Source organism: Ranitomeya imitator, chromosome 1, assembly GCF_032444005.1.
Source record: "Ranitomeya imitator isolate aRanImi1 chromosome 1, aRanImi1.pri, whole genome shotgun sequence".
NCBI classification, from domain to species: Eukaryota; Metazoa; Chordata; class Amphibia; order Anura; family Dendrobatidae; genus Ranitomeya; species Ranitomeya imitator.
This window is the reverse complement of record NC_091282.1, coordinates 346,355,355-346,376,924: the sequence shown is the minus strand read 5'-3', so window position 1 is coordinate 346,376,924 and position 21,570 is coordinate 346,355,355. Positions and strand designations below refer to the sequence as shown.

The following is a 21,570-nucleotide window of genomic DNA, read 5'->3' as shown; positions in this document are numbered from 1 at the left end:
TGGTGTCGCTTGAAGAGGCTTCTGTTTCTAGAGCAAGACCATTTGCGTTTGCTCATGGTAAGGCCGGAATCTTGGACTCCCATGCTGTATAAACACCAGTGTTTTCCACTGCGCTACTTCCACTGCAGCTGCCAAGGCAAACAGGATCATGGGGTGCATTAAAAGAGGTCTGGATACACATGATGAGAGCATTATACTGCCTCTGTACAAATCCCTAGTTAGACCGCACATGGAGTACTGTGTCCAGTTTTGGGCACCGGTGCTCAGGAAGGATATAATGGAACTAGAGAGAGTACAAAGGAGGGCAACAAAATTAATAAAGGGGATGGGAGAACTACAATACCCAGATAGATTAGCGAAATTAGGATTATTTAGTCTAGAAAAAAAGACGACTGAGGGGCGATCTAATAACCATGTATAAGTATATAAGGGGACAATACAAATATCTCGCTGAGGATCTGTTTATACCAAGGAAGGTGACGGGCACAAGGGGGCATTCTTTGCGTCTGGAGGAGAGAAGGTTTTTCCACCAACATAGAAGAGGATTCTTTACTGTTAGGGCAGTGGGAATCTGGAATTCCTTGCCTGAGGAGGTGGTGATGGCGAACTCAGTCGAGGGGTTCAAGAGAGGCCTGGATGTCTTCCTGGAGCAGAACAATATTGTATCATACAATTAGGTTCTGTAGAAGGACGTAGATCTGGGGATTTATTATGATGGAATATAGGCTGAACTGGATGGACAAATGTCTTTTTTCGGCCTTACTAACTATGTTACTATGGTGCTCGCCACTGAATCGCGTGTCCGGACGCTCGCTGTCCAGGAAAAAGGGGCAAATGCACTACTAGGGAGTTTATCTCCGTTTGGAGAAAACCTGCGTGATCAAGAGCAGAACCATAGTTCTTGTGAATTGACAGAGATTGGTTGATGGCCAAAATAGGCGAAACCAGCTTGTGCTGAGGCTTTTGAGAGTCCAGATCCAAGGTCCGATTCGGATGCGGAGTCTAGTTCTCAGCAAATCATTGGTGAGGGAAATCAAGAAGCGAAGCTCCTGTTTTCTAGACGCCTGTACGTTTAGAATATTTGTGGCCTTTGCTAGCCGACGGCCCCCATGTAGGAGAGGATCCATCTGTATTGGTCCTGCGAGCACTCCAAACCACAGCGTTTTCAAATAGGGGTACAATCTCGTGATCAGAGAAGCCTTGAATTGCGGCAGTGATGAACTCAGAGGAACTAGGTATTCTGGGAAAAGACTGGGATCGGCGGCGGCGGAAGGCTCCTGCGTTCATTAGAACTAAATACTCTGACCGGCTTCGGGCTAGTTATGAGCCTTTCAGACCATGCTGGTGATGTGCATTTAAGACCAGTGAATGCTGGTCATGTACCCTTAAGACCTCAATCCATCATCCCTTTGTTATGGAGGTGGAGAGGAACCGTCCGCCTCTTTGTGCCATCCGCTTTCACAGTGGTGGGACAGTGGGGGCTGCTCGGACGCCATAGAGAGGGGCCTCTGTACATACACGGAGTTCAGTCCCCAGGTAGACAGGGCCAGTTGTCCGGCATTAGGCCTGGCTCCAGGAGAGGATACATGGAGGCGACACTCCATGTGGTCGCCTGCTGCTGGTGTAGGGAGATCGGGACTCGAAGGAACAGTCATCCCCGAAGTGAGCTCTGGCATGGCTTCCCACATCGCAGGGGAGGGTTTTTTGCAGCTAGGCCCGGAAGAAGCCGGTACCTAGATTACATCAGATGACCACCGGAGCACGGAGGAAGCGACGAGGAGAGCCCTAAAACTGCTGCAAAGGTAACCTGAATTAAGGCCACTATTAAAATAAAGGTATTTTTTTTTTCTTGATCTTCTTTCTTCTGTGATCTTCTTATCTTTCACTCTGTACCTGGGGGGAGAGAGTACCTCCCCATCCGAGATCGGACGTCCGATAATCCAGCATAGTGGGACGTCCGCGTCTCCTCGATCCGACAGGCACTGGTTGGCGAGTGGGTGGGAGACAGAGGCAGGCCCGGCACTCTGTACCTGGGGTCCGAATCACCTCAACACACTTCTGTGTTAGGGGCTGGGGTCCTGCTGACTAGACGTATGAGGATACGGGGTGGCAGTACACGCCGTTCTCATAGACTCTTTGTGGGAGTACAGGAGTGACCGTTCACCCTGTATCCCTCCAGAAACCTGAAAAGAAGCGACGCGCACTGAGGTAGATATGGGTCTAATGAAAGACCTGGTCCACCTCCTACTGACACTAAGCTAAAACTGGTTAGCTGAGAGCCAGCAGGAGGGTGTATACTGCAGGGGAGGAGATCACTTTCTTTGTATCACTTAGTGGCAGCAGCATACACCCACGGTCTGTGTCCCCCAATGAGGCGAAGGAGAAACTACAACAGTAGGGAAGAGGAGTTTGTCATTTCTTCCCTGTACAGTGGGAAGATACCAGAGCTTGTGTTCACATTTATCTCTTCACTGATTAGAATGGATTTGTGTTCACTGCTTGTATCATACTGTGTGATGTGGATGTATGTTGTATACTGGTTATCAGATTGTGATGATCTTGGGTCTATGCAATTAGTGATATTGGAAATGTAGACCTGGGCAAAAGGGTTAGAGGAGTTTCTAGGTGATAGAGGAGGTACTGATAAATAGTTGGCCTGAACATTTTATAGCCTACTAAAATAAATTTCATATCTGTAGAAACTAGTATTACCTTTGAGAAGTGTACATGTTATGCTAAGTTTAAACAGAATAGGTTTTCATTTTGAAATTGTGATTAAGAAATCATCTTTAGCAAAATCTTTCCAGAAGCTCAGATGAAATCCTGTGTGAAATTGTCTATCTGCCACACACTCCTGACTTGCTCTCATCTGATTATCGGTTTTGGAAACTCCCCAAAAAATCATTTGAAAGGATGAAAATGTACAATAAACGAGATGGTAATTCATGCTGTTGAGTCAGTTTGTAGAGCAAGATAACTTGGTATCACTTCAATAACGTGGGTTTTTTCGCTAGGCCCACTACATATCGATACACCCTCGTGTAAGTCTTAGAGTCTGTTTGAGTCCCCATTTTAGCCACAAATATGAATTTTGATGGTTTTTTTTTTTTTTTTTTTTTAAGTAACCTTAATACATGTGTTTGAATTGGATAGAATTTCTATAATGTGACTGTCTACATGCAAAAAATGTGTGTGTGTGTGGGTAATCATGTTATGCCTGAATGAAAAAATAAAAATAAATAAAATTATATATTCGAGTATAAGCCGAGACCCCTATTTTTGCCACATAAAACTGGGAAAACTTAATGACTCGAGTATAAGCCTAGGGTGGAAAATGCAGCAGCTACCGGTAAATGTCAAAAATAAAAATAGATACCAATAAAAGTAAAATTGAGACATCAGTAGGTTAAGGGTTTTTGAATTGAAGTTCATGATGGGCCCCATAAGATGCTCCATAAAGATATTTGCCCCATATAATGCTGCACAAATGTTGATTATGATCCATAAGATGCTCCATACAGACATTTGCCCCATATAATGCTGCACAAATGCTGATTATGGCCTTATAAGATGCTCCATAGACTATTATGCCCCATATGCTGTTGCTGGGATAAAAAAAATAAATTAAATAAATGACATACTCTCCTCTCGTCACTCAGGCCCCCGGCACTTGCTATATTCACCTTTCCCCGTTCCACTGCTGGGCGCCACTTTGTCTTCCCCGTCCTCCCCACTGCCACTGACGCTCAGGCAGAGGGCGTGCACTAACCACATCATCGCGTCCTCTGACCTGTGCATCACAGGCAGATGATGCGGAAGATGGCACCCGGCGGTGGAGCAAGGAGAGGTGAATATCTCCGTGCTACCACTCTCCATTATACTCACCTACTGGCGTGGTCCCTGGCAGCTTCCCTGATGGACTCTCCGGGTGTGGCAGCTCTTCCAGCTTTGAGCGGTCACTGGTACAGCTCGTTACAGTAATGAATACGTGGCTCCACCCCTATGGGAGTGGAGTCGCGTCCATATTCATTACTGTAATGAGCGGTACCACGTGACCGCTCAACCCTGGAGGAAGCTGTCAGTGCCTGGAAACCATCGGAGATGCAGGGACCTCGCCAGGAGCAGGTGAGTGTGTCACAGCTGCCCACCCCCCCTCCCCCGGGACAATGTAAAATATAAAATATATATATATATATATATATATATATATATATATATATATATATATATATATATATGTATATATATATATGTATATGTATATATATATATATATGTATATATATATATGTATATATGTGTATATATACAGTGGGGCAAAAAAGTATTTAGTCAGTCAGCAATAGTGCAAGTTCCACCACTTAAAAAGATGAGAGGCGTCTGTAATTTACATCATAGGTAGACCTCAACTATGGGAGACAAACTGAGAAAAAAAAATCCAGAAAATCACATTGTCTGTTTTTTTAACATTTTATTTGCATATTATGGTGGAAAATAAGTATTTGGTCAGAAACAAAATTTCATCTCAATACTTTGTAATATATCCTTTGTTGGCAATGACAGAGGTCAAACGTTTTCTGTAAGTCTTCACAAGGTTGCCACACACTGTTGTTGGTATGTTGGCCCATTCCTCCATGCAGATCTCCTCTAGAGCAGTGATGTTTTTGGCTTTTCGCTTGGCAACACGGACTTTCAACTCCCTCCAAAGGTTTTCTATAGGGTTGAGATCTGGAGACTGGCTAGGCCACTCCAGGACCTTGAAATGCTTCATACGAAGCCACTCCTTCGTTGCCCTGGCGGTGTGCTTTGGATCATTGTCATGTTGAATGACCCAGCCACGTTTCATCTTCAATGCCCTTGCTGATGGAAGGAGGTTTTCACTCAAAATCTCACGATACATGGCCCCATTCATTCTTTCATGTACCCGGATTAGTCGTCCTGGCCCCTTTGCAGAGAAACAGCCCCAAAGCATGATGTTTCCACCACCATGCTTTACAGTAGGTATGGTGTTTGATGGATGCAACTCAGTATTCTTTTTCCTCCAAACACGACAAGTTGTGTTTCTACCAAACAGTTCCAGTTTGGTTTCATCAGACCATAGGACATTCTCCCAAAACTCCTCTGGATCATCCAAATGCTCTCTAGCAAACTTCAGACGGGCCCGGACATGTACTGGCTTAAGCAGTGGGACACGTCTGGCACTGCAGGATCTGAGTCCATGGTGGCGTAGTGTGTTACTTATGGTAGGCCTTGTTACATTGGTCCCAGCTCTCTGCAGTTCATTCACTAGGTCCCCCCGCGTGGTTCTGGGATTTTTGCTCACCGTTCTTGTGATCATTCTGACCCCACGGGGTGGGATTTTGCGTGGAGCCCCAGATCGAGGGAGATTATCAGTGGTCTTGTATGTCTTCCATTTTCTAATTATTGCTCCCACTGTTGATTTCTTCACTCCAAGCTGGTTGGCTATTGCAGATTCAGTCTTCCCAGCCTGGTGCAGGGCTACAATTTTGTTTCTGGTGTCCTTTGACAGCTCTTTGGTCTTCACCATAGTGGAGTTTGGAGTCAGACTGTTTGAGGGTGTGCACAGGTGTCTTTTTATACTGATAACAAGTTTAAACAGGTGCCATTACTACAGGTAATGAGTGGAGGAAAGAGGAGACTCTTAAAGAAGAAGTTACAGGTCTGTGAGAGCCAGAAATCTTGATTGTTTGTTTCTGACCAAATACTTATTTTCCACCATAATATGCAAAAAAAATGATAACAAAACAGACAATGTGATTTTCTGGATTTTTTTTTCTCAGTTTGTCTCCCATAGTTGAGGTCTACCTATGATGTAAATTACAGACGCCTCTCATCTTTTTAAGTGGTGGAACTTGCACTATTGCTGACTGACTAAATACTTTTTTGCCCCACTGTATGTGTATATATATGTGTATATATATGTATATGTATATATATATATTCTAGCACAGGCCAGGTAGTATATAGCATACATGTAGTATATAGCATACAAATAGTATGTGGCTGCTATATACATACATATTGTAGAATACCCGATGCGTTGTATATAGCAGCCATGTAGTATATAGTACTGCCCACGCAGTATTTAGCAGTGTGGGCACATATCCCTGTAAAAAAAAAAAAAAGAATTAAAATAACAAATAGTTACATACTCGGCCCCTGGGATCCAACGGCTCTGTGGCGATGGGTGCGCGGCTGCCGCCATCTTCCCTTCCCAGGATGCATTGCAAAATTACCCAGAAGACTTAGCGGTCTCACGAGATCGCTAAGTCTTCTGGGTAATTTCGCAATGCATCGCTGGGAACGGAAGATGGCGGCAGGCGCAAGCGGCTCGGCGGACTACGGAAGGTGACTATAGCAGGTTTTTTGTTTTTTTATTATTTTTAACATTACATTTTTTTACTATTGATGCCGCATAGGCAGCATCAATAGTAAAAAGTTGGGGAGACACAGGGTTAATAGCGGCGGTAACTGAGTGCGTTACCCGCGGCATAACGCGGTCTGTTACCGCCAGCATTAACCCTGTGTAAGCGGTGACTGGAGGGGAGCATGCGGGCGCCGGGCACTGACTGCGGGGAGTAAGGAGCGGCCATTTTCTTCCGGACTGTGCCCGTCGCTGATTGGTCGTAGCAAAACTGCCACGACTAATCAGCGACTTGGATTTCCATGACAGACAGAGGCCGTGACCGATGAATATCCGTGACAGAAAGACAGACAGACGGAAGTGACCCTTAGACAATTATATAGTACTAGATGGCAGCCCGATTCTAAAGAATCGGGAGTCTAGAATCCATATATACTTTATTTATTCAAATGTAAGAATAATACAATTAATAAATAATAGTAAGAAAGAACAAAAAATGGCTGCACTCACCAGCTCTTGACAATTCTTGTTAGCTCTGTGTCATTAGTATCCTTACTATTAGAGTTCATGTTGGCTAAGCTAAACAGCTTTAAGCCTGGTGGTGGCAAACAACAGGTTAATAAGAGGCAGTGTCAGGTAGTAGGAAAATAGCCAGTTAATAGGCAATAGTTCTTTGCAGGAATGCAGATATTAATAAATAGGCAGTTTATATTGCAGAGAAATTGCTGGGCAATAATGGACAATGTCCTTATGTGGCAAATAATAGAGCAATATACCCAATGTGGCAAAGAAGAGGTTAATAAACGGCAGTCTCTCAGTATAACAGTCAGTGAATAATAGGCAGTATATGGAGAAAACACCAAACAAAAGTTCAAAATTGGTGTGAAAATGTCACTGAACCACTTCACAACTAAATATATATAGTTTTGGTAAATGGTATTATCATTTTTTTGACGAAATTCGGCAGGAGCTTGAAGAGCAACGTCACTGGGCCCGCCTCCACGCAGTAGAAACTTGCTGTGAGGTAAAAATTCAAAAATCACACCAAAATGGCGGGCGGAGTGTGTCACAGTACAGCACGTTTCTGATTGGTCGCTCGCAGCAGGCGGCAACCAATCAGACACTGGACACTGTTGACGTCACTTAGCTCCGGACATTAGCTCCGGACATTAGCTCCGGACATTAGCTCCGGACAGGAAGTTGGCACAAATTGCAGGAAGTAGTATTCTAGGCAATTATATATTAGATCTGTCTGTCACGGACATTCATTGGTCGCGGCCTCTGTCTGTCATGGAATCCAAGTCGCTGATTGGTCGCGGCAAAACAGCCACAACCAATCAGCGACTTGGATTCCATGACAGACAGAGGCCGCGACCAATGAATGTCCGTGACAGACAGAAAGACAGACAAACGGAAGTGACCCTTAGACAATTATATAGTAGATATAGTCTAATTTGATTGAACACTTGGCATTTTGAGATTATACTAATGAGATGTATTTTGTTCCAGCCAGGAACAATGATTGAATGGGGAAATAACTGGTAAGTTGGAATAATTTCACTCTGCAAGCAATTTAATCCTAATTGTTTCTTACTTTATTTGTAGATTGATTTCAGTGTGTACCTTATCCTTGAAGACTATCATAAAATGTTCTACATATTTTTAAACTTAAAGGGCTTGTTTATTAATTAGAAAATAAGTTACTAAGATTGGGATGTACTACTTTTAATAAAACCTATATTCCCCAATTGAATAACTATTCTTTGAGCATCTTTCCTGTATTGGTGAATAAATTGAGAACTGGGTGTTACTATTCCCCCTTTCATAGAGGCGTGACTACACATAGTCTGGCCTGTGAACGCTAATTGTACAGTGTCAGACTGTAAGGACACACCCCGAACAATGAACTCCCACTTGTCAATGTACTCTTGGAAGTCTAAAGGAGGAATGGCACAATACAGAGAGATAAGAGAAGATGCTTCAGAATTCTTGAAACCTCTTTGAGATGATCACTCACTATTATACTGGAAAAAATTGGTTGCCTTAGAAGATAATATAGATAATATGCCAACATGCACAATTTATACTGTAGTTAGACATGATTAACCTCTTAACGACCGCCGATACGCCTTTTAACACCGGCAGTTAAGGGTACTTAAACCACAGCACCGTTAAATAACGGCACTGTGGAAAAAGTGTATAGCGCCCCCTCGAGTCTGGTTTTCTCCGGGGTCACTGTTGCCGGGGGTAGCCGAGACCCCAGAGAACATGATTCGGGTCGTTTTTTATCGACCCCCGGGTTGCGATCGCCGGTAAATCACAGTTTACCGGCGGCCGCAAAAAAACCCCCCAAAAAACACGATTTCTCATTTAATTTCTCTGTCCTCCGATGTGATCGCACATCAGAGGACAGAGAAATGGGGTCTCACCCGTCTCCCCCGATGCTCCTTGTGGCTGCCGATGGACGCCACCATCTTTCTCCCGGAAAAAAATGGCGGGCGCAGTGTGCCCGCCGGCTGGCACCTGGCAGATCTTTGGGGTCTCAGCTGCCGGGATTTGGGGACCCTGTCATACTTACCGGTGTCCCTGGGTCCTCCTGCGTCCCCCCCTGGCTGCCGGCTTAATCCCCCGGGAAGAAAATGGCGGCCGCAAGCGCAGTGCGCCCGCGTGATGTGTCGGCCTGCAGAGGAAGATTCTTCCTCTTGTTTTATTTTGGTCACTGTGAGATCCTATCACAGTGATCAAAATAAAAAAAAAATAGTAAATTACCCCCCCCCCCCCCCTTAATCACCCCCTTAGTTAGGAAAAAATGATAAAATAAAAAAAGTATGTATTGCTATTTTCCAATTAGGGTTAGGGTTCGAGCTAAAGTTGGGGTTAGAGTTGGGGCTAAAGTTAGGGCTAGGGTTAGGGTTGGGGCTAAAGTTAGGGTTAGGGCTAAAGTTAGGGTTAGAGTTGGGATTAGGGTTGGGATTAGCGTTTGGATTAGGGTTGGTATTAGGTTTGGGATTAGGGTTGGGGTTAGGTTTGAGGTTAGGGTTGAGATTATGATTAGGGGTAAGTTGGGCTTAGGGATTTGGTTAGGGTTATGGTTGGGATTAGGGTTAGGGGTGTTTGGGCGTTAGGGTTGTGATTAGGGTTGGGATAAGGGTTTTGGGGTGTTTTGAGGTTAGGGTTTTGATTAGTGTTATGGATTGGGTTGGGATTAGCGTTAGGGGTATGTTGGGGTTACGGTTAGTTAGAATTGGGGGTTTCCACTGTTTAGGTACATCAGAGAGTCTCCAAACGCGACAGCCAATTTTGCGTTCAAAAAGTCTATTGGTGCTCCCTCCCTTCTGATCTCTGCTGTGCGCCCAAACAGTGGTTTCCCACCACATATGGGGTATCAGCGTACTCAGGACTGATTGGACAACAACTTTTGGGGTCCAGTTTCTCCTGTTGCCCTTGCGAAAATAAAAAAAAAATTGGGGGCTAAAAAATCATTTGTGGGGAAAAAAATTATTTTTTATTTTCATGGCTCTACGTCAAACTTCTGTGAAGCACTTGGGCGTTCAAAATGGTCACCACATATCTAGATAAGTTCCTTGGGGGGGTCTAGTTTCCAAAATAGGGTCACTTGTGGGGGGTTTCTACTGTTTAGGTACATCAGGGGCTCTGACAATGCAAAATGACACCCGCAGACCATTCCATCATAGTCTGCATTTTAAAACGTCACTACTTCCCTTCCGAGCCCTGATGTGTGCCCAAACAGTGGTCCCCCCACATATGGGGTATCGGCGTACGCAGAACAAATTGAACAACAAATTTTGGGGTCCAATTTCTCCTGTTGCCCTTGAGAAAATAACAAATTGCGAGCAAAAAAATCATTTTTGAGGAAACAAAAAGGATTTTTTATTTTCACGGCTCTGTTATAAATTTCTGTGAAGCACTTGGGGGGGTTTAAAGTGCTCACCACACATCTAGATAAGTTCCTTAATGGGTTTAGTTTCCAAAATGGGGTCACTTGTGGGGTTTCCACTGTTTAGTCACATCAGGGGCTCTCCAAACGCGACATGGCGTCCAATCTCCATTCCAGCCAATTCTGCATTGAAAAAGTCAAACGGCGCTTCTTCTCTTCCAAGCCCTGCCATGCGCCGAAACAGTGGTTTACCCCCACATATGGGGTATCGGCGTATTCAGGAGAAATTGCACAACAAATTTTGTGGTTCATTTTTTCTTTTTACCCTTGTGAAATTAAAAAAAAAATTGGTTCTTTAGTAAAATGTTTGCAAAAAAAGTTAAATGTTCATTTTTTCCTTCCACATTGTTTCAGTCGCTGTGAAGCACGTCAAGGGTTAATAAACTTCCTGAATGTGGTTTTGAGCACCTTGAGTGGTGTAGTCTTTAGAATGGTGTCAGTTTTGGTTATTTTCTGTGATGTACACCCCTCAAAGTGAATTTAAATGTGAGATGGTCCCTAAAAAACAATGGTTTTGTAAATTTTGTTGTAAAAATGAGAAATCGCTAGTCAACTTTTAACCCTTATAACTTCCTAACAAAAAAAAATTTTGTTTCCAAAATTGTGCTCATGTAAAGTAGACATTTGGGAAATTTTATTTCCTAACTATTTTGTGCGACATATCTCTCTGATTTAAGGGAATAAAAATTCAGTTTGAAAATTGCAAAATTTGAAAAATTGCCAGATTTCAGGTTTTTTTCCATAAATAATCGCAAGTAATATCGAAGAAATGTTACCACTAACATGAAGTGCAATATGTCACGAAAAAACATTCTCCGAATCAGCGGGATCCATTAAAGCGTTCGAGTTATAACCTCATAAAGTGACAGTGGTCAGAATTGTAAAAATTGGCCCGGTCATTAACCCCTTTCTGACATCGGACGTACTATCCCGTCCATGTGGGGTGGGCCCCTATGACCATGGACGGGATAGTACGTCCAGCGCGATCGGCGGCGCTCACGGGGGGAGCGCCGCCGATCGCGGCCGGGTGTCAGCTGCCTATCGCAGCTGACATCCGGCACTATGCCGGGAGCGGTCACGGACCGCCCCCGGCACATTAACCCCCGGCACACCGCGATCAAAGATGATCGCGATGTGCCGGCGGTACAGGGAAGCTTCCCGCAGGGAGGGGGCTCCCTGCTGGCTTCCCTGAGCCCCCCGCAGCAACGCGATGTGATCGCGTTGCTGCGAGGGTCTCGCCTCCCTCCCTGCTCCCTCCAGCCCCGGATCCAAGATGGCCGCGGATCCGGGTCCTGCAGGGAGGGAGGTGGCTTCACAGAGCCTTCTCAGAGCAGGCACTGTGAAGGCTGCAGCACTGTAAGTCAGATCAGTGATCTGACAGAGTGCTGGGCAAACTGTCAGATCACTGATCTGTGATGTCCCCCCCTGGGACACAGTAAAAAAGTAAAAAAAAAAAATTTCAAATGTGTAAAAAAAAAAAAAAAAATCCAAAATAATGAAAAAAAAAAATATTATTCCCATAAATACATTTCTTTATCTAAATAAAAAAAAAAAATAAAAGTACACATATTTAGTATCGCCGCGTCCGTAACGGCCCGACCTATAAAACTGGCCCACTAGTTAACCCCTTCAGTAAACACCGTAAGAAAAAAAAAAAAAAAAGAGGCAAAAAACAACGCTTTATTATCATACCGCCGAACAAAAAGTGGAATAACACGCGATCAAAAAGACAGATATAAATAACCATGGTACCGCTGAAAACGTCATCTTGTCCCGCAAAAAACGAGCTGCCATACAGCATCATCAGCAAAAAAATAAAAAAGTTATAGTCCTGAGAATAAAGCGATGCCAAAATAATTATTTTTTCTATAAAATAGTTTTTATCGTATAAAAGCGCCAAAACATAAAAAAATGATTATAAATGAGGTGTCGCTGTAATCGTACTGACCCGAAGAATAAAGCTGCTTTATCAATTTTACCAAACGCGGAACGGTATAAACGCCTCCCCCAAAAGAAATTCATGAATAGCTGGTTTTTGGTCATTCTGCCTCACAAAAATCGGAATAAAAAGCGATCAAAAAGTGTCACGTGCCCGAAAATGTTACCAATAACAACGTCAACTCGTCCCGCAAAAAACAAGACCTCACATGACTCTGGACCAAAATATAGAAAAATTATAGCTCTCAAAATGTGGTAACGCAAAAAATATTTTTTGCAATAAAAAGCGTCTTTCAGTGTGTAACGGCTGCCAATCATAAAAATCCGCTAAAAAACCCGCTATAAAAGTAAATCAAACCCCCCTTCATCACCCCCTTAGTTAGGGAAAAATTAAAAAAATGTATTTATTTCCATTTTCCCGTTAGGGTTAGGGCTAGGGTTAGGGCTAGGGTTAGGGCTAGGGTTAGGGCTAGGGCTAGAGTTTGGGTTGGGGCTAAAGTTACAGTTAGGGTTTAGATTACATTTACGGTTGGGAATAGGGTTGGGATTAGGGTTAGGGGTGTGTCAGGGTTAGAGGTGTGGTTAGGGTTACTGTTGGGATTAGGGTTAGGGATGTGTTTGGATTAGGGTTTCAGTTATAATTGTGGGGTTTCCACTGTTTAGGCACATCAGGGGCTCTCCAAACGCGACATGGCATCCGATCTCAATTCCAGCCAATTCTGCGTTGAAAAAGTAAAACAGTGCTTCTTCCCTTCCGAGCCCTCCCGTGTGCCCAAACAGGGGTTTACCCCACCATATGGGGTATCAGCGTACTCGGGACAAATAGGACATCAACTTTTGGGGTCCAATTTCTCCTATTACCCTTGGGAAAATACAAAACTCGGGGCTAAAAAATAATTTTTGTGGGAAAAAAAAAAAAGATTTTTTATTTTCACGGCTCTGTGTTATAAACTGTAGTGAAACACTTGGGGGTTCAAAGTTCTCACAACACATCTAGATTAGTTCCCTGGGGGGTCTAGTTTCCAATATGGGGTCACTTGTGGGGGGTTTCTACTGTTTAGGTACATTAGGGGTTCTGCAAACGCAATGTGACGTCTGCAGACCATTCCATCTAAGTCTGCATTCCAAATGGCGCTCCTTCCCTTCCGAGCTCTGCCATGCGCTCAAACGGTGGTTTCCCCCAACATACGGGGTATCAGCGTACTCAGGACAAATTGGACAACAACTTTTGGGGTCGAATTTCTCCTCTTACCCTCGGGAAAATACAAAACTGGGGGCTAAAAAATAATTTTGGGGGGAAAGATTTTTTTTTTTAATTTTCACGGCTCTGTGTTATAAACTGTAGTGAAACACTTGGGGGTTCAAAGCTATCACAACACATCTAGATGAGTTCCTTAGGGGGTCTAGTTTCCAAAATGGTGTCACTTGTGGGAGGTTTCTACTGTTTAGGTACATTAGGGGCTCTGCAAATGCAATGTGACACCTGCAGACCATTCCATCTAAGTCCTCATTCCAAATGGCGCTCCTTCGCTTCCGAGCTCTGCCATGCGCCCAAACAGTGGTTTACCCCCACATGTGGAGTATTGGCATACTCAGGACAAATTGTACAACAATGTTTGGGGTCCATTTTCTTCCTGTTACCCTTGGTAAAATAAAACAAATTGGAGCTGAATTAAATTTTTTGTGAAAAAAAGTTAAATGTTCATTTTTATTTAAACATTCAAAAAATTCCTGTGAAGCACCAGAAGGGTTAATAAACTTCTTGAATATGGTTTTGAGCACCTTGAGGGGTGTAGTTTTTAGAATGGTGTCACACTTGGGTATTTTCTTGGGTATTTTCTATCATATAGACCCCTCAAAATGACTTCAAATGAGATGTGGTCCCTAAAATAAAATGATGTTGTAGAAATGAGAAATTGCTGGTCAACTTTTAACCCTTATAACTCCCTAACAAAAAAAAATTTTGGTTCCAAAATTGTGCTGATGTAAAGTAGACATGTGGGAAATGTTACTTATTAAGTATTTTGTGTGACATATCTCTGTGATTTAATTGCATAAAAATTCAAAGTTGGAAAATTGCGAAATTTTCGCCAAATTTCCGTTTTTTTCACAAATAAACGCAGGTACTATCAAAGAATTTTTACCATTGTCATGAAGTACAATATGTCACGAGAAAACAATGTCAGAATCACCAGGATCCATTGAAGCGTTCCAGAGTTATAACCTCATAAAGGGACAGTGGTCAGAATTGTAAAAATTGGCCCGGTCATTAACGTGCAAACCACCCTTGGAGGTAAAGGGGTTAAGTACCAAATTGGCTCTGTCACTAGGTGGTTAAGAGTGGCCATATGTTGCATAAGTCTTTTATATAGGTTATGGCTCACATACGTTACCATTTTGAAGCTGATTTTTGAGAGCACCGCATCTACATCTCTGTAGCCAAATACCTTTCTTCCAACAGTCTTGGAAACACATTTGCCTTAACAAATGTCCCACAATATACTAAGTGGAATTTGACTAAAGCGTTTTCCAGTTTTGCTGCATTTAGACCTTTTTGTTTTGTTTTTTTTCCAGAAGAGATCATTTGTTAGTATTGTGAACCACTGGCAGCATTAATTGGTCACTGGCTGTGTCACTGAAGCCAGGTCTGTTTCATTCTGTAATGCTGCAGTGTTCTAGGGAAGATATAGTGTGAAAAGCTGGCTGGAGACAGTGGTCTAAATTCAGCAAAATGTCTGCACACAAAGTACTCCTGACTGGAGTAACATTTCTGGTGAGGCACACAACAGTATTGTTATGGCCTGTGCTTCTTAATGAATTGGGCTCCTCTTATTCCTGCATGTCCATGGTTACGATTGGCATAGGAAACGCCAGACCTGTCTTAGTGAATCGGGCACTGTGCATCTCGGCTGAATAGCACCAGGCCGCTCCGTGGTTGGCTTCTCCATGCCCTGCCCCAATAGACTGAAAGGCGTTTCCCTATCTGTGTACATAGCAGGAGACGTGTTAGTCAAAGGGGTGAAGGCAAGGAGGAGCCACCAGAAACCAGCCTCAGACTTGTCAGCCAAGACACATGTAACTGGATGGTTAAATAATAGAATTTACAGTCTCCATCTCTAAGCCATGGGGCTCCAGCACAGATTAAAAAAAAAAAAAAGCTTAGAATGCCCTGCGGTATTAATATAGAAATAGATTTTTTTTTTCAAGCTGATTATGCAGAAAAATACTTCCTCTATTAAAATGCAAACTGTAGCAGCTGATATTGTACTTTGTAGTTCAGAATCCATTTTGATACAGTAATAGGAAGTTGCACTTGTCAGTAAGTCATTTGAAACAGTGCTGCTCTCAGCACTTACTGAATTGTTTTAGGTCTGAGTGGTAAGGTTTCTCTTTGTGGAGAGTGACATACCAGCTCTGACTTGTCAAGGTAAGGAGGCTTATTCGCCGTGTAATTCTCTGGGAAATTTAATATGCAAATGCCTCTTCAGAGAAAAAGAGGACTTGAACTCTATAGCGCCACCTGTTGGAAGTAGTGATCCTACAAGTCACAGTTGGCCCTTTAACGGGTCTTACAATGTGACTTAGGATAAAAACCAAATCGGTATCTCAATTTGCAGACCCGGTGTTTTGGGCTCTTGGCCCTCGTCAGTGCAAAGTGTGCGAGGCTCTGGACTGAAGTCTAAGGCTGCCGTCACACTATCAGTATTTGATCAGTATTTTACCTCAGTATTTGTAAGCCAAAACCAGGAGTGGGTGATAAATACAGAAGTGATGCAGATGTTTCTATTATACTTTTCCTCTATTTGTTCCACTCCTGGTTTTGGCTTACAAATACTGAGGTAAAATACTGACCAAATACTGTTAGTGTGACGGCAGCCTAAGGGGTAAGGTTTCTCCTTGTGGAGAGTGACATACCAGCTCTGGCTTGTCAAGGTATGGAGGCTTATTCATCGTGCAATGCTTAGACCTCAGTCCAGAGCCTCTCACCTAGCCAAATCCGTGCTCATACTTTGCACTGACGAGGGCCAATAGCCTGAAACACCGTGTCTGCACATTGAGATACTAATTTGGCTTTTATCCTAAGTCACATTGCAAGACTCGTTAAAGGGTTGATTGTGACTTGTAGGATCGCTTCTTCCAATAGGTGGCGCTATAGAGTTCAAGTCCTCTTTTTCTCTGCAGAGGCAATTTGTATTATTTTACTAGTTCTGCTGCATCAGTTTTGTAGCATCAGGCAATCATAGTCTACATAACTGTTTACATTATTGCATTAAGGGCTCATGCAATCAAGCATCGCCAGGAGAATCAAGAAGCCGTGGGAGGATTCTTTTCTCAGATTGGCGAGCTGTATGTAGTGCATCATCTTTGGGGTAAGGATTAAAGATCATGAGCAGTTGTTTCATGCCCACAGTTTAAAGGGAATGTCTTGCCAAACATTTCAAGAATTGAAAAAAATGTAAAGTATTAATCATGTGTTTTGTTTTTGTTTTTTAAATTTGTATAAAATATGAAAAATAAAGTAAAAAGTTTTGATGCTTTTAAACACTAGAGGAGCTGCTGTGTTTCGCCACAGGTACATCTATTCTTTTTTTTTTTTTTCTCTTAAGAATGAGTTCATTCTTGTTCTCAGTTTTTGCCCTTTCTCCCCTACATACAGACCCCCAGTTGTACATTTAGTACAAATAATTAGGTACACCGCATTAGATGTGATGCAGCTGAAAGTACCTGGGATCTTGTAGTCCTGATGTGAATTGGGGATCTGTATGTAGGGGAGACAAGGCAAAAACTAAGAACAAGGATGAACTCTCATCGCCACACAATAAGAGAAAAAAGAATAGATGTACCTGTGGCTAAACTTTTTTGTCTCCCTGATCATAGCACCATGGACATGTGATTACTTGTATTAAAGCATAATTTCAAATCTCAGAGAGACATAAGAGTTTGGGAATATAAACTGATGACGACCTTTGACACACTCAGTGCAGGAACGAATGTCTCGCATGGATTTATGTCTTTTTACATCAATTAAGGAATTTGCTCCTCAGACCGTGTGGGTGCATCACAACACAGAACTAGACTTCAATCAGAGGACAATAAAACATTCACAATCCTTATCTATGAACTGTTCCAATATTTATGGACACAACTGTTTATCACTCTCACATCATGGTAGTTCTGCTACACGTCACCTGTCTTATCTATGGCATTTATTTCTGGGCTGTATTGTGCATAAATGTGATTCTTCAGAATTTGTATTAGTTTATGCCTGATGAAGGGACCTGAGTAGTCTCGAAAGCTTGCAATTTGTTACTATCTTTTCAGTTAGCCATTAAAAAGTATCAACCACTGAGGACTTTCGATTCTAAATATTTTCCACTGACTGCTATCCAAGAAGTATCGTTTCTCCTTATGGAGACCGACATGCTAAGCATGCCGAGATGAGGAGACTTAAAGCCGCAATGCTCCTCTGGGTAATATGCTAATTATGCAAATTGTCTCTTCAGAGAGGAAGAGAGCTTGAACTCTAGTGCCACCTATTGGAAGGTAGCAATCCTACAAGTCAATGTTGACCCTTTAACGAGCCTTGTCACATGACTTGGGATAATAGCCAAACCAGAACCTCAACATGCAGACACTGTTTCGGGGTACTGCCCCTCGTCAGTGCAAAGCGCATTGCGGCATTAAGTCTCCTCATCTCGGCATGCTTAGCATGTCTGTCTCAGTAAGGAGAAACGATACTTCTTGGATAACAGTCTGACGCCTCTCATACAGCCAAACCAAATATCCGCTTTGCACTGACGAGGGGCAGTACCCCGAAACAGTGTCTGCAAATTGAGGTTCTGGTTTGGCTATTATCCTAAGTCATGTGACAAGGCTCGTTAAAGGGTCAACATTAACTTGTAGGATTGCTACCTTCCAATAGATGGCACTAGAGTTCAAGCGCTCTTCTTCTCTGAAGAGACCATTTGCATAATTACCACTGACTGCTAGAAATTCCAAAGCAAAGCAGAGCCCTGGGCTCTCTCCGAATCATCAACAGTCGAGAACGCGGAGTGTCGCCTCCCCGTACCCTCTCCTGCGACGACTGGAAGCCATGCCTGAGCTCACTTTAGGGGCGATGGTTCCTTCACGGTCCCGTTCTCCCCACACCAGCAACAGGCGAGCACATAGTGTCGCCTCTGTGTATCCTCTCCTGGAGCCAGGCCGATAGCTGTACATTCTGCACTGTTCCACGGATATACAGAGGCTCCCACCATGGCATCCGTGCAGCCTCCACTGCATCACCACTGACTGAAAGCAGATGATGGAAGGAGGCAGCAAGTTCCTCTCCAACCCCTGGCTATTGGGATGGTGGATTGAGAGGGGGAGTCCCACGACCAGTAATACTGCAGCTCCAGCTCTGCTACATCATCTCTGTGAGTATGACTGTGGCTGGCACCATCCGTACGCAGAGAGGGAGTCCTGGTCCCTGGGGGAGCGGTGTTGCGGCATCCAGCTGCGTTTTACACCGCTTTTTCAGGCTCTCAGTTTGGCGCTCATTTTCAGCAGGCTTCACAAATTTAGTCCCCGGCTTTTTGCCGGCTTAGGCCACGTTTTGCATGGCTCCGCCCACGCGGTCAGTGCCGCCCACACTTCTGGTGCTTCTCGTCTTAAACGAGAGGCGCCCCTCCTGCTCTCGATGGCCATCTTCCTGCACCTCAGAGGGAATACTAGAGCTTGTTTCTTGACAGCGGTGGCAATAACCGCAGCGCTGACAGAAGTGCTGCGAGGAATGAGGATACCGACACCTTCCCTGGGGACACAAGAGCAGGACCTGGGTAAGCTGAATCCTCTGGAGCTGACAGCTTAACCCCTTCTGCGAATTTTCTCTGCGCATTTTCTCTGCACATACTCCCTCTATCCTTTCAAGGGTACACTGTCTCAATCTAAGGCATCCAAAAAGGCTAACAAAACAGTGTTTTTTGCCTCATGTACCACTTTCAATACTGCCATGCCCAGAGCTCACAGTACTCCGTTATGCACGGCTTGTGACCCAGCTTGTGCCCAGGAACCACCCGCCTCCACTACTGACCTCAGTGAGCCTAGTCCCCCTGAGTGGGCTGCGTCTGTCAGTCTGTGGCTTCCCTGGCCAAGGCAATAGACTCTCTCCGGAACCCCTCCTTAAGCTGCGGCGGTCCCTTGCGACGGTCAGGAACCTTTGACCAGCAGGGGTCGTACTCTGTCACAGGGTGCTCAGGTTTCTAGAAAAAGGACCCATGACACTTTCCCCGAGCATGCTCATGCTTCGGCGTCTGTGGGTTCAGTTTCTCCCTCCCCTTCTGAGGTTCGCAGCGAACATGATTCGGAATAAGAGTCTGATGCATCCTTAGTTCTGCGAGTTCCGGACTATCAGGAGACACTTGATTCTCACATTGAATCAGTTAACAAGGCTCTGAGGTTGGACGAGGAATTTATACCTCCTCTGGATCACGTAGTGTCTTTTAGGAGGGCTAAACATCCTCACAGGGTGTTTGGCAATCATCCTGAAGCCTATTGAATCGAGATATCCCTTTGCTCCTGAGTTACGGAAGGATTGGCTACTGTCCCCTTCAGTGGACCCCCCTGTATCGTGTCTTTCATCCAAAATGCTCCTATCCTTGTCTAATAGTTCCTCAGTCAAATATCCCACTGACCGTCAAATTGACAACCTTGCTCGGTCAGTCTTTGAGGCCTCTGGAGCGGCGCTCTATCCATCTTTCTCCATCGCCACATTGGGGGACACAGGACCGTGGGTGTATGCTGCTGCCACTAGGAGGCTGACAGTAAATACAAAAAAGGTTAGCTCCTCCTCTGCAGTATACACCGCCCACTGGCTCCAGATAATACCAGTTCTTGCTTAGTGTCCGTAGGATGCACACTGCCTCTGTCTTTCTCCATACCTTTTTATTTTTAACTTTATTTTTAACTATATTTTTAACTTTGCGTAAGAGGATGATGGGGCGACAGACCCTTTAAGGAGGCCGATCTCCCCCAAACATCAACAGGCGAGCACGGCGAGTTTACTCCCCGTACCCTCTCCTGCGACGTGGGTTGTTCGGCTGTGTACTAGCCCTGTGAAATCTTAGGGGAGCGAACCCTTAGGATACACAGAGGCCACCTTACCATGAGCACAGTCTGGCCGCCCTCCCTCTGCAGCACCACTGAAGAACAGCGGTGCTGCATGGAGCTCCTCACTCCCTCTCCACCTCCTCATCAAGAGGGCAGTGAATCGAGGTTGACTGCACCTCCCCTCATACTTCGCCTGAAGGGGACCATAAGTGGTGAGTCTGGCAAGGGTGGGGTGTTCTCCCGAGCGCACTGCGGGCTCTGCCGCATCTTGTGGCCGGGCACCGCTAATTTAGTCCCCGGCTTCTGTTCCAGATAGGCCGCGTCTACGCCCACAGCGCGCGTCACGTGAGGCCCCGCCTACCGCTTTAGCGCTTCTCGCACACTGCGAGAAGCGCTTCACAAACTCTTGGTGGCCATGTTTGACGCGAGGAAACCTTCTGGACGCTGGCTACACCTTCTTCTCCCCGGTCACAGCGCTGACACAGGACCTGGGTAGGTGCGCTGCACACTAACACAGGCCCTCCTCCTTCTGTACACAGAGTGCTCTGCTTTTTTAGCTGCACATACAGGTCCTTCTCAAAAAATTAGCATATAGTGTTAAATTTCATTATTTACCATAATGTAATGATTACAATTAAACTTTCATATATTATAGATTAATTATCCACCAACTTAAATTTGTCAGGTCTTTTATTGTTTTAATACTGATGATTTTGGCATACAACTCCTGAGAACCCAAAAAACCTGTCTCAATAAATTAGCATATCAAGAAAAGGTTCTCTAAACGACCTATTACCCTAATCTTCTGAATCAACTAATTAACTCTAAACACATGCAAAAGATACCTGAGGCTTTTATAAACTCCCTGCCTGGTTCATTACTCAAAACCCCCATCATGGGTAAGACTAGCGACCTGACAGATGTCAAGAAGGCCATCATTGACACCCTCAAGCAAGAGGGTAAGACCCAGAAAGAAATTTCTCAACAAATAGGCTGTTCCCAGAGTGCTGTATCAAGGCACCTCAATGGTAAGTCTGTTGGAAGGAAACAATGTGGCAGAAAACGCTGTACAACGAGAAGAGGAGACCGGACCCTGAGGAAGATTGTGGAGAAGGACCGATTCCAGACCTTGGGGAACCTGAGGAAGCAGTGGACTGAGTCTGGTGTGGAAACATCCAGAGCCACCGTGCACAGGCATGTG

The 21,570-nt window shown here is 44.3% G+C and overlaps 1 protein-coding gene across 2 annotated transcripts in view; it reads left to right on the top strand.

Annotated features, from left to right (window-relative positions):
• NIPSNAP1 (nipsnap homolog 1) overlaps positions 1-21,570 on the top strand; it is a 67,690-nt gene that overhangs the window by 29,528 nt on the left and 16,592 nt on the right. Inside the window, exons 7-8 of one of the 2 annotated variants that reach the window (XM_069760057.1) lie at positions 7,895-7,926; positions 16,557-16,651. The exons of the other annotated variant lie outside the window; for it this stretch is intronic. Of the exons in view, the coding sequence (XP_069616158.1) occupies positions 7,895-7,926; positions 16,557-16,651 (127 nt within the window). The remainder of the gene's footprint in view (positions 1-7,894; positions 7,927-16,556; positions 16,652-21,570) is intronic. 2 annotated transcript variants of the gene reach the window in all.